Source organism: Henningerozyma blattae, chromosome 1 (assembly GCF_000315915.1).
Source record: "Henningerozyma blattae CBS 6284 chromosome 1, complete genome".
Lineage (NCBI taxonomy): Eukaryota > Fungi > Ascomycota > Saccharomycetes > Saccharomycetales > Saccharomycetaceae > Henningerozyma > Henningerozyma blattae.
The window spans coordinates 2,684,175-2,697,332 of record NC_020185.1 but is presented as its reverse complement, the minus strand read 5'-3'; the positions used below and the strand labels follow the sequence as shown (position 1 = coordinate 2,697,332).

Below are 13,158 nucleotides of genomic sequence, written 5' to 3'. Positions count from 1 at the left end.
CTTATAAAATACATTATTAGGTAATTCTTTCTGCGATAATTTGAGTATGCTAGTTAAAAGCTACGGAGTGCATTAAACAGAAGTATCAGAGTAAACTAACTAAAACTAAGTAAGTAGAAAATTTTAGTTATCGATGAGGATGAATTTATAGCTTACTTTTAAAATACAATATGTTAATTGTAGACTTCTTTTGACAAGTACTGTGGTTTATATATACTTTTACATACTTTTTATTCCTACCCAAGAGGGTAAGAGGTTTCTTACTTACGAAACTACTGTATTACAAATTCATTTTCAATATGTTCATGTCAGAGCTGTGGCATTATGTGTCATAAGTCGTGGATTTGTGTTAACAGCTAATAAAGCATGGATTTAGTCGTAATTGTGGCCTTACTACTAAAACACCCAGGTGGTAATATTAAGGAAGCATTAGGATTTAATAGATTCCATTTTAGTATCAGACCATCAATTCGTTGATGGTGGATCTGTCCACTTTTTGGAGTATAAATTACCACGAAAATATCCCAAAAGTTTATAACTGTTCATTGTATATGCTGTATATATTATATATTCCCTTTCGAAAGAAGCAAGGAGATTTTTTATAATAATAATATAATAATTATTCAAACAAATTACTTAACTAAGAATCAAACTATGAGCAACAATATTTTGAGCAGTTCGACCGCTGGTCATTTCATTGTTTCAGAACCTATGCATTTGTACGAAATTTGAATCCTTAATATTAGTATTGCTGTTAGTCATAATTAAGAGAATAATTCTGTTTTGTAGTAAGTATTTTATAGTATAGAAACCTCCTACCCTTTTGAGTAGGAATTAAGACTATAGAAAATATAAAAATATAAAGGTTAGATATCGACTAAAATTTTGGCAATTTATACATTATTTTTTGGACAAGAAAAGTCAATTCATCGTCGTCTATAAGTGAAAATTTTTCACCTAATTAACCTCACAAGAGTTATGTGCCTCTCATATTTAGTATATCCTGTAGAAGCTACATGATGTCAACTAATTAACGACAACGAATTATCTAATTAGCATTTTCATTAGCAACGTGTATTCATGTTATACTATCTTTTATCCTAAATCAGTATATCTACTGTTGTATGTATAAAGACCATGAATATCTAGCAGCATTTACAATTTTTAAAGTTCAAAGTTTTTTTGTTAGTTTATAAATTTTTCTTCGTTGAGTTGACTATTTTTGATTTTTAAATTTTTTTCTCAATAATTGGTTTATTGTAAACAAAACACAACTAATTATATAATTTCAAAAATAAGTAAAAAATTAAAAAAATACAGAAAAACATCCTTGAATGACAAAATAATGTACTAATATTTACGGAGAATTAAGCATCAGGTATTAATTTCAGAGCTCACTTGAATAAGATAATAGAAACGAGCCTTGTATTAAACGTGTACAGCTACCACTAAGATACATAAGCACAGAAGGTTAAAGATGTGATTAAATATACATTATATACTCCTATTTTTGAATCCCCAAATTCCGAACGTCTTAACTTTTTAATCCTGAAATCGAGCAATAATACTTGTACGACCTTAGAATCCTTTGTATTGGTATTGCTGCCAGTCATAATTTAGAGAATAATTCTTTTTTAGTAATTGTTTTATAGAATAGAAACATTCCAAGCGTTTTGAGTAGGAATAAAAATTATATAAAATATATAAAATATAAAGGTTAGATATCGACTGAAATATTGGCAATTTATACATTGTTTTTTTTGACAAGAGAAGTTAATTCGTCGTTAGCTATAGGTGAAAAATTTTCACCTAATTAACCTTACTAGACTTATTTGTCTCTCATGCTTAGCATGTCCTGCAGTAGTTACAAGATGTAATCCATTTTGTGACAATGAATTATCTAATAGGGGGTCTTATTAGCGATGTGTCTTCACGTTATACTCTCTTTTATCCTGAAACAGTATATCTACTGTCTTATGTATAAAGACCATAAATATCTAACAATACTAAATGCAAGCATTTAAAAATCAGAGATATTAGTAATGCTGGTAGATTATAAAAACAAACATATATTAAGGATCTGAGAGGAGATTTTTAACTAATAAGCAACAATTAAAAACACTGCATTAATTAGTATAGATACATTTTTGCACGTATGTTTTACAGTCTGAGCCAGAAGCCATCAGAGGTGATCAAAATTCCTAAGTTTTCTGTTGTTTTTACCAGTATACTTATAGCATTTTTATATCTATTTTTTTACGAGAATACTCTTTGCATTAAGGTTACACATTTTAGTATTTTTAATACTCGTATGGTCAAACATAAAGAGCACGTTCTAACTTTTTGTAGTAGACACACCAATATGATGGGTATTGTTTGTATATGCTTTCAAAACTGTTGGATCCCTATCATTTTTACACTACATATCAGACACCTGAATTATTTTCTTAAAAAATTGTCACTTCAAAGTTTGATATTTCTACTTGTATATCTTAAAGGACCAGAAAAATAGCTAATAACTTTTTCGCTAAGCTGTCATTCAAGAACACTGAGAAATATTCGTCGATATTTAATATCATGGAATTTTTATCTTATTCATAAGAAGGCAATGTAATATAACAAGGTCAAATTTGAATTACTATTATCCACATAATTATCTAAGAAATACTTAAAATAAATTTGGAAATCAGATAATTTTATGAATACATCAAAGTATTAACTTCTAATTAAGCTTTTACATGAGAGCCTCTTGCAAATAAGCATCGCCCAGGAATCGAACCCATGGCGACACGATTTCTACCTCTTTCGGTAAATGTCTCTCGGCCGAGAAATCAACTGCCATTTGTTGTTTCCCAATAAGGTGACACACTACTTTTCCCATCAGTTACTATAAGCACAACGGTTGGCGGCTAAGTTTTAAGTATATACATGACTGATAGTAATGTGTTCCGTCTATATATAGTGTGCATCCTTGGTAGCCGCCCAACTTTCAATTACTGTGCCCATAGCACTAACCCTAGGTATACTAGCGGCCAACCCTTAATATATCCATTCCGCATTTCCGCTGGTTGCATACGCGCAAACTGCTTGTCAACGCATATCCAGAAAAAAGAAACTAATTGAATTCGATGCCCGAGAATTTGCCCAAAAATGGGCTCAACAACACAGAATATGGCGTATTCGATATAGATTAAAGACAATTAAATTTAAGAATATGAGAGTTAAAGTTAGTAAAACCAGAGTATGGTAGCCATTTCTGTATTCAGAAATAATATGATATTAGGTGGCCTGTGCAATACTTTTTCCATGTACCAAAGCATGAAGCTTGAATTTCTTTTGTAGGACCCTTTCTTACAAAGCTTTGTCTGGTACTAGCAATAAGAATATATTTTTCTGATGTTTGTGTGAATACTTTTCACTCCCCCATGATTTAATCATCGCCATTCATTTGTCAGGAACTTGTCTGGATTCTTACCAGAAAAGATGATAGTTTCTCCTCAGTAGTACTTAGCCCGACGATTTTATTGTCTTGTGTCCACCTTCCTGGAGCTAGGTACATCTTGCCATTCTCTATATATCTGCATTTCTCTATTTTTTGCCTGTCATACCCATTCCCTCATTCAAATAGATAGTTCTAAGGGTTCTTTACTGTGAAATATTTTTCGACGTAGCTATTAGTTTCCTGATTATTATACACTTGCGCACTTAGGCTTTTTTTTTCAATTTGATTTCTATCTCATCTCATCTAATCGAATTATTTTTCCTTTTGAGTAACTCCATTAACAATTTGATAATTGCGATGCTACCCTTGTGCCCATTTCAGTTTAACTCATATTTTAAACAATCTTTTTTTTTCGTTGTTGTGCTCGACGTCTATCAATTTATATTCTCTACAAATATTTAGAAGAACCAAAAACAAATCAAAATACAATGGGGTTCGAAAATAAATTATCAACAACATCCTCTATTGTCACAGCAACATCTTCGACTCTTTCTCCAAGTCACTCAACTTCGAATCGAAAATCACACAATTCCACAAAACAGTTTCTTACAAAAAGTTTCAAATTCTTAGAAATCCCCTTAGATGAAAGAGAAACATTAAGTTTCTTAAAGAACCCCGATATCCAGCCAATTAAATCCGAATATCAAACTTGGGGGTTTTGGTCAAACTTCGCTTATTGGGGGGTCTTATCATTCTCAGTGGGGACTTGGTTAAGTGCCTCTTCAGGTCTTTCGGCAGGTCTCTCATACCCAGAAACTATTGGTAGTTTCATTGTTGGTGATGTCGTTACAATCATGTTTACTTTAGCAAACTCATATCCAGGTTACGATTGGAAAATTGGATTTACTTTATCTCAAAGATTCGTTTTTGGGATCTCTGGTTCTGTCTTTGGTATCTTATTGCGTGTCCTTATGAGTATTGTCAATTACGGTTCAAGTGCTTGGGTTGGAGGCCTTTGTATTAATATGATTCTAGATTCTTGGTCTCATCACTATTTACACTTACCAAATACTTTGTCAAAGCATGTTCATATGACCACCAAAGAATTGATCGGGTTCATTTTATTTCAAGTAATTTGTTGTATCGGTTACTTATTTAAACCACACCAAATTAATATCATGTTGATCTGCTCTTGTATTGCAACATGTTTCTCAATGATGGGGATGGTTATTTATCTGTGCTCAAAAGCTCATGGAGTTGGTGATTTATTCAAATCGACACACGCTACTGCAACAGGCTCAGACAGGGCTTGGGCCTGGGTTTATATGATTTCTTATTGGTTTGGTTCAGTATCTCCAGGATCTGTTAACCAAAGCGATTACTCAAGGTTTGCTTCGTCGCAGCCTGCTATTTGGTGGGGGACAATTTTTGCTCTTTTGATTCCAACCACGCTTGTACCTGTCTTTGGTATCATTGGTGCCTCCACTTCAGAGAAATTATATGGTGAACAATTCTGGATGCCAATGGATATCTTTAATTATTGGTTAACAGAAAATTATTCAGCTGGTGCAAGAGCTGCTTCTTTCTTTTGTGGAGTTTCTTTTGCAATGTCCCAGGTCGGATATATTTTAGAAAATGCAGGGTTTGCCAGTGGTGTGGATTTGGCTGGTCTATTACCAAAATATATCAATATAAAAAGAGGTGCCTTACTAACAGCAGCTCTTTCGTTTGCTGTTCAACCTTGGAATTTTTATAATTCTTCTTCAACTTTCTTAACCGTAACTTCTGCCTTTGGTGTTATAATGACCCCAATGATTTCAATAATGATTTGTGACAATTTCTTAATTAGAAAAAGAAATTACTCAGTAGCACAAGCTTTTATATACGATGGTGAATATAAATATACAAAAGGTTTCAATTGGAAGGCCTATGTTGCTTTGGCTTGTGGTATGACTCCAGGGTTTCCAGGTATTGCTTGGCAGGTGAATAATAATTATTTCCGTAATAAAGGAATTGTTAACTTCTATTATGGTGATTCATTTTTTTCATTTTTAATATCTTTCTTCCTTTATTGGATTTTATGCCTGATATGGCCTACTAAAATAGAAATAAAACATGACGATGCTGATTATTACGGCGCTTTTACCGATGAAATGGCTATGAAGAAAGGCATGATCCCTTACAGTCAATTAACTGAAGATGAGGTCTTAAAACACATGAAACATGACGGCAAATCGATGCTTTCAGAATCCACTTTTAATGATGAAGAAGATATAATTAGTAAATTGGATGCAAATGTCAAAACAAAGACTTTAGATAATGATGACGTGAGCGAAAGTATCGGCACATCTTCAGATATGCATGCTCACATGCATGCTGGGCATACATTGAAGTAGCTGGGTACCAATGGAGCTGAACCTGAACAAAAATTAGATTCTAAATAATATTCTAGAAGTATTATAAAAAGAACTATCCAATATAATTATAATGCTTCATATTATTTTCAAATAATTATTACTCTGCTTCCACATACTGTACTTATTTTTGATTTTTCACCCAGATTTTATCAATATGCGTATCTTTTCTCATTGCTCTTCATTCTTACTTTGGTTTTTAATTTACATTCATTTTCCCATTATTCTTTTATTAACTCCAACTAATTTTAATGCCCCCCTTTTTCTCAAATACTAATTGCCAATATCTATCATAATATTATTTAATAATGTAATAATTCTGCTTTTAATAAAAAGTTTATAAACTTTATAAAATATAATACATTCTCAAAAATAATATGCTCGTAAGTTTGTTTTTTTCTTTTCTAGTTCATATGGAATAGTATCGGTAGGAATATGACACTAGGTTGACTTTACCATTGTGAGGTTTTATTTTTTTAGAAGTAAAGTTTTTGACTTCAAATCATTATAATTTACAATGTCACTTTTCAAACTAGTAAAATGTTTTTCTTCTTTACGAAAAATCACACTGAAGATTATTTACCTACTGAGATACATTGAATTTCTTTTCGTTATAAATATCAGTAAAATATATACTTTTTTTATAATTATAGGATTAAAATAATGGTTCTAGCACTAAACCGATATTATATTATTGAAATAAAACTCCATCAGTTGGGAGTTCACAACACAGTTGACGGTTTGACGGCAGAGACATATTATACAAGAGGAATATTCTGCGAAGATATATGTTCTAAATAGATATTCTAACGAAATAAACTAATATTGTATCGATTCTTCATTTAACTAACACTCGGGTAACTTAAACTAACTTATTCGACAGAGATTCACATAACACTCTAACTGTTGTGTGGTTGGCTCTCGCTGCTAGTGAAAATTTTTACATTCCGTATATTTTTCGATGAGCAAGAAGATGTGAATAAACTTAGGGGAAAAGAATGACAAAATAGAGAGAAGAAAGTTATCATCAATAAGAAAAGTACAGAACAACGGGATATACAAACTAAATACCGAAAGAAATAATTTTTTTTTACTGTTTATTTTTGTAAGTTATTTTATTATCAAACAGTTACTCTTTAATACTGTTATTTAGATTATTAAGAATCATTAATTTAAAATATTGTAGGGATTACTACAGTGGATATTAGGTTCAGCGGGTATAAACTATTACCCGGAGCGTTACTTATTAGGATGTAATAATCAATAACTTCTTATTGATACGATATATAACTATTAATCTACCTAACTCTCTAGTTATCCTATTGTTAGTTGTTCCTCTTAAACATCAAGAAGATCCTTCGTCGACCTACAGTTGCCTCTTATATACTTTTACTCATTGGTGGCCCAACCAATACATCCCGAACCGATTAGCTCCCATTTCTCTCCATTACTCCTGGACTCACGTTTGAAACCGTTTGTCCACTACTATGGTAAGTAGACACCTAGGCTATAGGCCCTTGTATTCTTTTAATAAAGACACATAGCTAATACATCTGTAACCACTAGTTATAGTGCGTCCCACTTGTGACTGGCCGCTCCACACGTTACGTCACTAACTCAAGCCGATGCGAAGTAATCCCTCCAGCATCCCTACAAATATAGAACTATTCATTCAATTATCAGATAATAGATAAAGTTATTTGTATTTATCAATAAGATAGCAAATGTCACGTAGTGTGAGCTACGTTACTCACGTGTATAAATTGTGATCACGTGATAACGGAATGAACATGTAGATTAACAAGTAAGTGAATCATGAACATAAATTCTATTTAAGAATCTAACGCTAAAAGAATAAACTAGAGGGTTAAGGTAGAACAAAGAAGTAAGAAGCAGAAAACAAAAAGGACGAAATACAAAAAATGGAAGTATATAGAGAACAAATCGAAACGTAATAATAATATTTAACTTACATAGGCTCAGGTATATAGTTGTATACTTTAATAAACAGTAGGTAATAAACTAGCAGCAAAAAGATATATTACTGAGAGTGGCAGAGATTAAAAGTGTTACAGCAAAAAATTTATAACATCCTTACAAAAATAAATGCCATCTCCTAGAATCGAACCAGGGTTTCATCGGCCACAACGATGTGTACTAACCACTATACTAAGATGGCCTATTTGTACTATTGTTTGTTGTAAACCAACTTAGGAGTACGATACACTTAAATAGTAACTACCAAAACTTAACTTAACAATCTTATTAACTAAACACCAGTTAATCCTTCGAAATTACTACTATAATTGTTGTTCTTCTTAAACTAACTAAATATATAAAAGAACTATAAATTTATGTCTTAAGTCTGGAAAAGCTGGCCGTTAAATACTTTTCAAAGGTCAACGCCAGCTTTTCCATTTTACTTTAATTGGTCTGTTTATAAACTTACTTACAAGGGTAGGAGTGCACATTTTGAGTAATGCTGGCTAACTAATAAAGATCATGCATTGAACAGATATTCACAGGTATGCAACTAGCAGTTGCTCAGTGTTGTGTATAATTTCTAGTTAGCAACTTGTAGATGAGTATAAAGTCGATCTCGTCTACAACATCGTTGACTTATTATATCAATGGTGAATAGGTAACCTAAATACACGTGGCAAATGATTTGAGGCCTAATACCAAATAATATGGATCTAAGATAGTGCCAGAATTTGAGTAAGTCTGAAAGTATTTAACTACGATGTGTTGATGTTATATTGGTTATTTCTTTTACATACTTTTTGAACATCTAGATTCATCTTAAAACTATGCTCTTTATACTGGGATTCAAGAGAGTTAGACATTGTTATACAGTGTCTAAGATGTAAAGACGATTACTTTATTTAGACATATATAGTAGATAATATAATTAAAATGAATATATTTCTTAAATAGGGGTTTTCGATATAAACAGAAAAACACATTTTAAACAATAAGTCACGTGATAAAGTATTTTACCACTTAATAGAAAATGATATAATCATATTCCAGCACTTTATATAGTAGAATAAAATCAGCTGCTTTCATAAATGTTCTTTAAACCTAAAGAACATTTCCCTTTTATTAGTAAATAATTTAAACATGAAATAGCATATGCATATATGAAAATCAGATGCTTTATAAGAATGTATTTTAAAAAAATTAAGAAAGTTAATAATATAATGTTTCAGTAATATTTTATATATATAAAGCAGCTTAGTATATTTCGAGCTCCGAGCATTCTGAAACACCATAAAATTTATTTATATTGGAAAGGCTTAAAGAAGAACCTTTAAAAAAACACAAAGAACTAATATTTATTTTACTTAAAAAGGACTATATGAACGTACGACATTTGCATCCTTAATATTAGTATTGCTGTTAGTCATAATTAAGAGAATAATTCTTTTTTTAGTAAGTATTTTATGGTATAGAAACCTCCTACCCTTTTGAGTAGGAATTAAAATTATAGAAAATATAAAAATATAAAGGTTAGATATCGACTGAAATATTGGTAATTTATACATTATTTTTGGACCAGAGAAGTCAATTCATCGTCGTCTATAAGTGAAAAATTTTCACCTAATTAACCTCACAAGAGTTATTTATCTCTCATGCTTAGTACATCCTGTAGAAGTTACATGATTGTACTTTAATTAACGACAACGAATTTTCTAATTGGGGTTTTTATTAGTAACATATATTCACATTATACTATCTTTTATCCTAAATCAGTATATCTACTGTTGTATGTATAAAGACCATGAATATCTAGCAATGAATTTGAGTGCATTTATTGAAAATGTATTCAAGGCTTTTAAACCTTGTAGCTAAAGATTATTAAAGCACACTATAAATATCTTGGCTTATTAATGGGATATCAGCCTCTGATTCGCATCTGGCAATACTATAGTTTTTAGAAGCTAATTTAACTTACTCATACTATTTGGAAAGTTAGTAAGTTCTCTTAATTCAAAATTTTAACTTTTCAGTGGTATATAAAAACAATAATTTTCAGATACTCCATCCTTAGTCGTAAACAAATAATACCTTTCTTTTTCATCTCTAAATTTAGTAAGGCTTGGTTCCTTATCATCGAGTTACTCAAAAATAAAACTTCATATTTATTTATTTTTTTTATTAATTGCTAAACCACTTTCCATATTAACACATACATACATCTCGGCACAATTACTCTTTACTGAGACATGGTCTTTCATTAAATTTAATTTTTTCAAGCATTTCTCATTTAAGTCTTCTAAAAATTCATTGGACTTATTGAACTTGTCCCTCATCTATATTATCAGTTTATAGCTCTTTGGATAATACCTGGATCTGCTTTTTTCTATTTGTTTGAACCTTAACCAAAGCCTACTGTTCATGACCTAACTTTATACCCCCTAGACCTAGACCAGGTTTACTACTGCTATACTGAAATTTAAGAGGTTCAGGACGTACTATGACCAGTTTTCAAGATGTAAAGGGGACTGTTGTTTTTTTTAATTCTGTAAATATATTTTATTTTATTTAAAACATAGTTATTTAATAAAAGGGTGGAGAGAAGAAGAGACTGAACAAATAAGGTAATCACATTGAAAGATGTATTTTAATTAAGATAAGAAAATTACTATAACTATTTCCCCGGAAATATTGATATACATAAGATATTTTAGAGATACATACTCAATTAAACACCAACGATAAGGTAAGATTTTTATTTGATTTACTGAATCAGTTTACTTTGGAACTCCTAAATAGTATATCTAGAAATTCATGTATAATAACTTTATATTTTCTACAATTTTATATTTATCTCTTAATTTTATTTATATTCTGAATCTATTCATATTTGTGTTTTGTATTTATCGAATTCGTTTAATTTTTATTTAGTACTATTTATTACAAGCTCTTAGACAACCAGAAAAATATATCTTAAGCCATGATATTATATGTAGACGGTCCAGTTAAAGTAAATTCAAACCAATGACGATATTCATCCATATATTTCAATTAAATTTCTTACTTACTTTAATGTTAAGAGAGTGACAGAGTTGTATAGGAATATTAAAAATAACCCCATTATAATATTCATAAAAAACAATACTGTTTTAAATATGTATTTTTATTTAAACAAAAAATATGCATCAAATTTTATAAATAGATTTGAAATATACTTGTCATTCATAAAATACGTTAAAACTTTAGTACACCTGAAATTATGCATAAATTAATCGAATACTTCTGTTTTTAATAACTAATGGACGATCCTCTATTTTTATTATTGGCTTAATATTTGTTTTCCTAAAGTAAGTTTAATACCTAGATATTAAAAAAATAGATAAATAAATAAAAATAAGCAGGCTTTTTATTACAATTTTAAAATATATTCAGATATATTCAATCATAAGTATTCTTCAAAAAAATTTCATTAATATTTAGATATAAATATCTTAAGTTTAATGTATAAGTGTAACAATGAATAGAGTAGAGGCAGTCCTAAAAAAAACTTTTAAAAAGGAACATCCAAGATCTAATAATGATATTCAATTATATACAGAGCAGCAATTTAATTTTGATAGGAATAGGTTTGTTTTATAACAATAAAAATGTATAGACAACAAATAGTTATTTATTGAAATATCAGGTTACAATTTACGACATATTGTAATTTTCAGAGAATATACGTAAGCTTTCTTAAATTATAAATCACAAAAACACCACTATTAAATTTCTTTCCAAACATGGCAATTTCTTCATATCTGGGTTTTCTCTGAAAATAATTGTTACATTACAGGGTTCTATTTTAGGAGTAACCTCTAGTAGCCCCATAAAAAGCTCAAAGGTAAATGTATCATAGATTTCAATACTTGTTAAAGTAATTACTAGTTATATCTACATAAGTTAGTTACAATGACAGCGCTTCTCAACCCGTAATGGGGAGTATCTATTTTATTTAGCACATCCCTTTCAGTAATTTCCTTCCCATTCTATATGGTTTTCATTAAATTTTCAATGATGGTATTTTTGTAAATTTCCTATTTGAAAACAACCAAACAGATTTAAGAGTAATTGGGTAGGCATTATGAACTCATGGACGGTGAAAGTCCAAGGCAGTATAGACAAAATAACATACGCAACTATTACAATAGAATTTTTAAGGGAAATGCATATTAATTATGACATTTGGCATGTTATAAACAATGAGAAATTTGTTTATTTTCTATATTTTTTATCATATCTGGGCAGTAATTGTCTAAACTTAAAAGTTTTGAGGCAATGTTGAAAATGTGCCAAGTTAACGATCAAAATCATGTTTTTTCCCCTCCAAAATATGCAAACATATTAAACAATTAGAGTGGATTGTTACTCTGATTATTTTTTCAATTCACAGCCGCCGAATTAAATTTCCCTGAAATGGTAATATGGTCTTAATAATGAAAGAGTAGTAAGTATACAGAGAGAGATAGTTCTATTCCTTGTAATTCGTCGAAAATGATATGGTGTAAAATGCGCTAGCAGCTACTAGCGCATTCTTCTTTGTATTTTGGTTGCCAAGGCTGAACAAACTGTACACACGAATGGGAGAGAAACGTCGAAGCATCTAGCTGGCAACGGTAAGCTAGCGGCATGCCGAGAACCCAATAGGGAAAGCTGCCTAGTGTCCGAAAAACAAGTCTTCTGTAAATAGAGACAAATCCGTAACGTCGTATATAGTACACTCTCTTAAGAGCTGAAGAATTCCGCTAGCCAATAGTAAAATCTAATATTCCATCTCCATCTCCCTACGAATTTATTCTTAACATTATTAATATTGCATACCATTCTAGTCTATCTTTTTTCTTAAACTTAGAGCAGATTGGTGAGTTATGTTTCTTCATGATTCCAAGTAGATGTAGTAGATGCATGATGCTACAGTGTTCCTTGCGTTGGCATCTTCCTGATAGATTCCGGTAATGGAATAATACAAATTTATCATATGGTATTTTTTATCTTTATTCTGCCCAGTCTTACTCGTAGTATTTCTTATTTCTTTGTTTTGTGATTTCTCAAGCAGCTCTCTTTTTTTAGTATGTTTTATTCACAGAGGTTTTTCTGACCTTTAAACAGGAGTAATTTGGGTAACTTCTCCATATTTTGTAAAGTAGAACGAATTAGTATTTAAGTAGGGCATACTATTCTTTAAAGGATGCTACTACCAAAAATAGTAGATATTATAACTTCTCAGTTCGTAGACGTTACTGTCTCTACTGGCAAAAGCAATTGTAATTTTGATGATAAAAG

General features: G+C 30.6%; 1 protein-coding gene and 1 non-coding gene across 2 annotated transcripts; one reads left to right on the top strand and one right to left on the bottom strand.

Annotated features, from left to right (window-relative positions):
- Positions 1-3,930: 3,930 nt before the first annotated feature.
- Positions 3,931-5,838, top strand: TBLA0A10780 (nucleobase cation symporter-1 family protein; the record flags this gene model as incomplete). The annotated part of the gene is made up of 1 exon (XM_004178325.1): positions 3,931-5,838. The coding sequence occupies one exon, from the start codon at positions 3,931-3,933 to the stop codon at positions 5,836-5,838; it is 1,908 nt and encodes a 635-aa protein (XP_004178373.1).
- Positions 5,839-7,963: 2,125 nt separating this feature from the next.
- Positions 7,964-8,035, bottom strand: TBLA0Atrna7H. Its single transcript has one exon. It is a non-coding gene; the product is annotated as a tRNA-His (tRNA).
- Between the last annotated feature and the right edge of the window lie 5,123 nt (positions 8,036-13,158).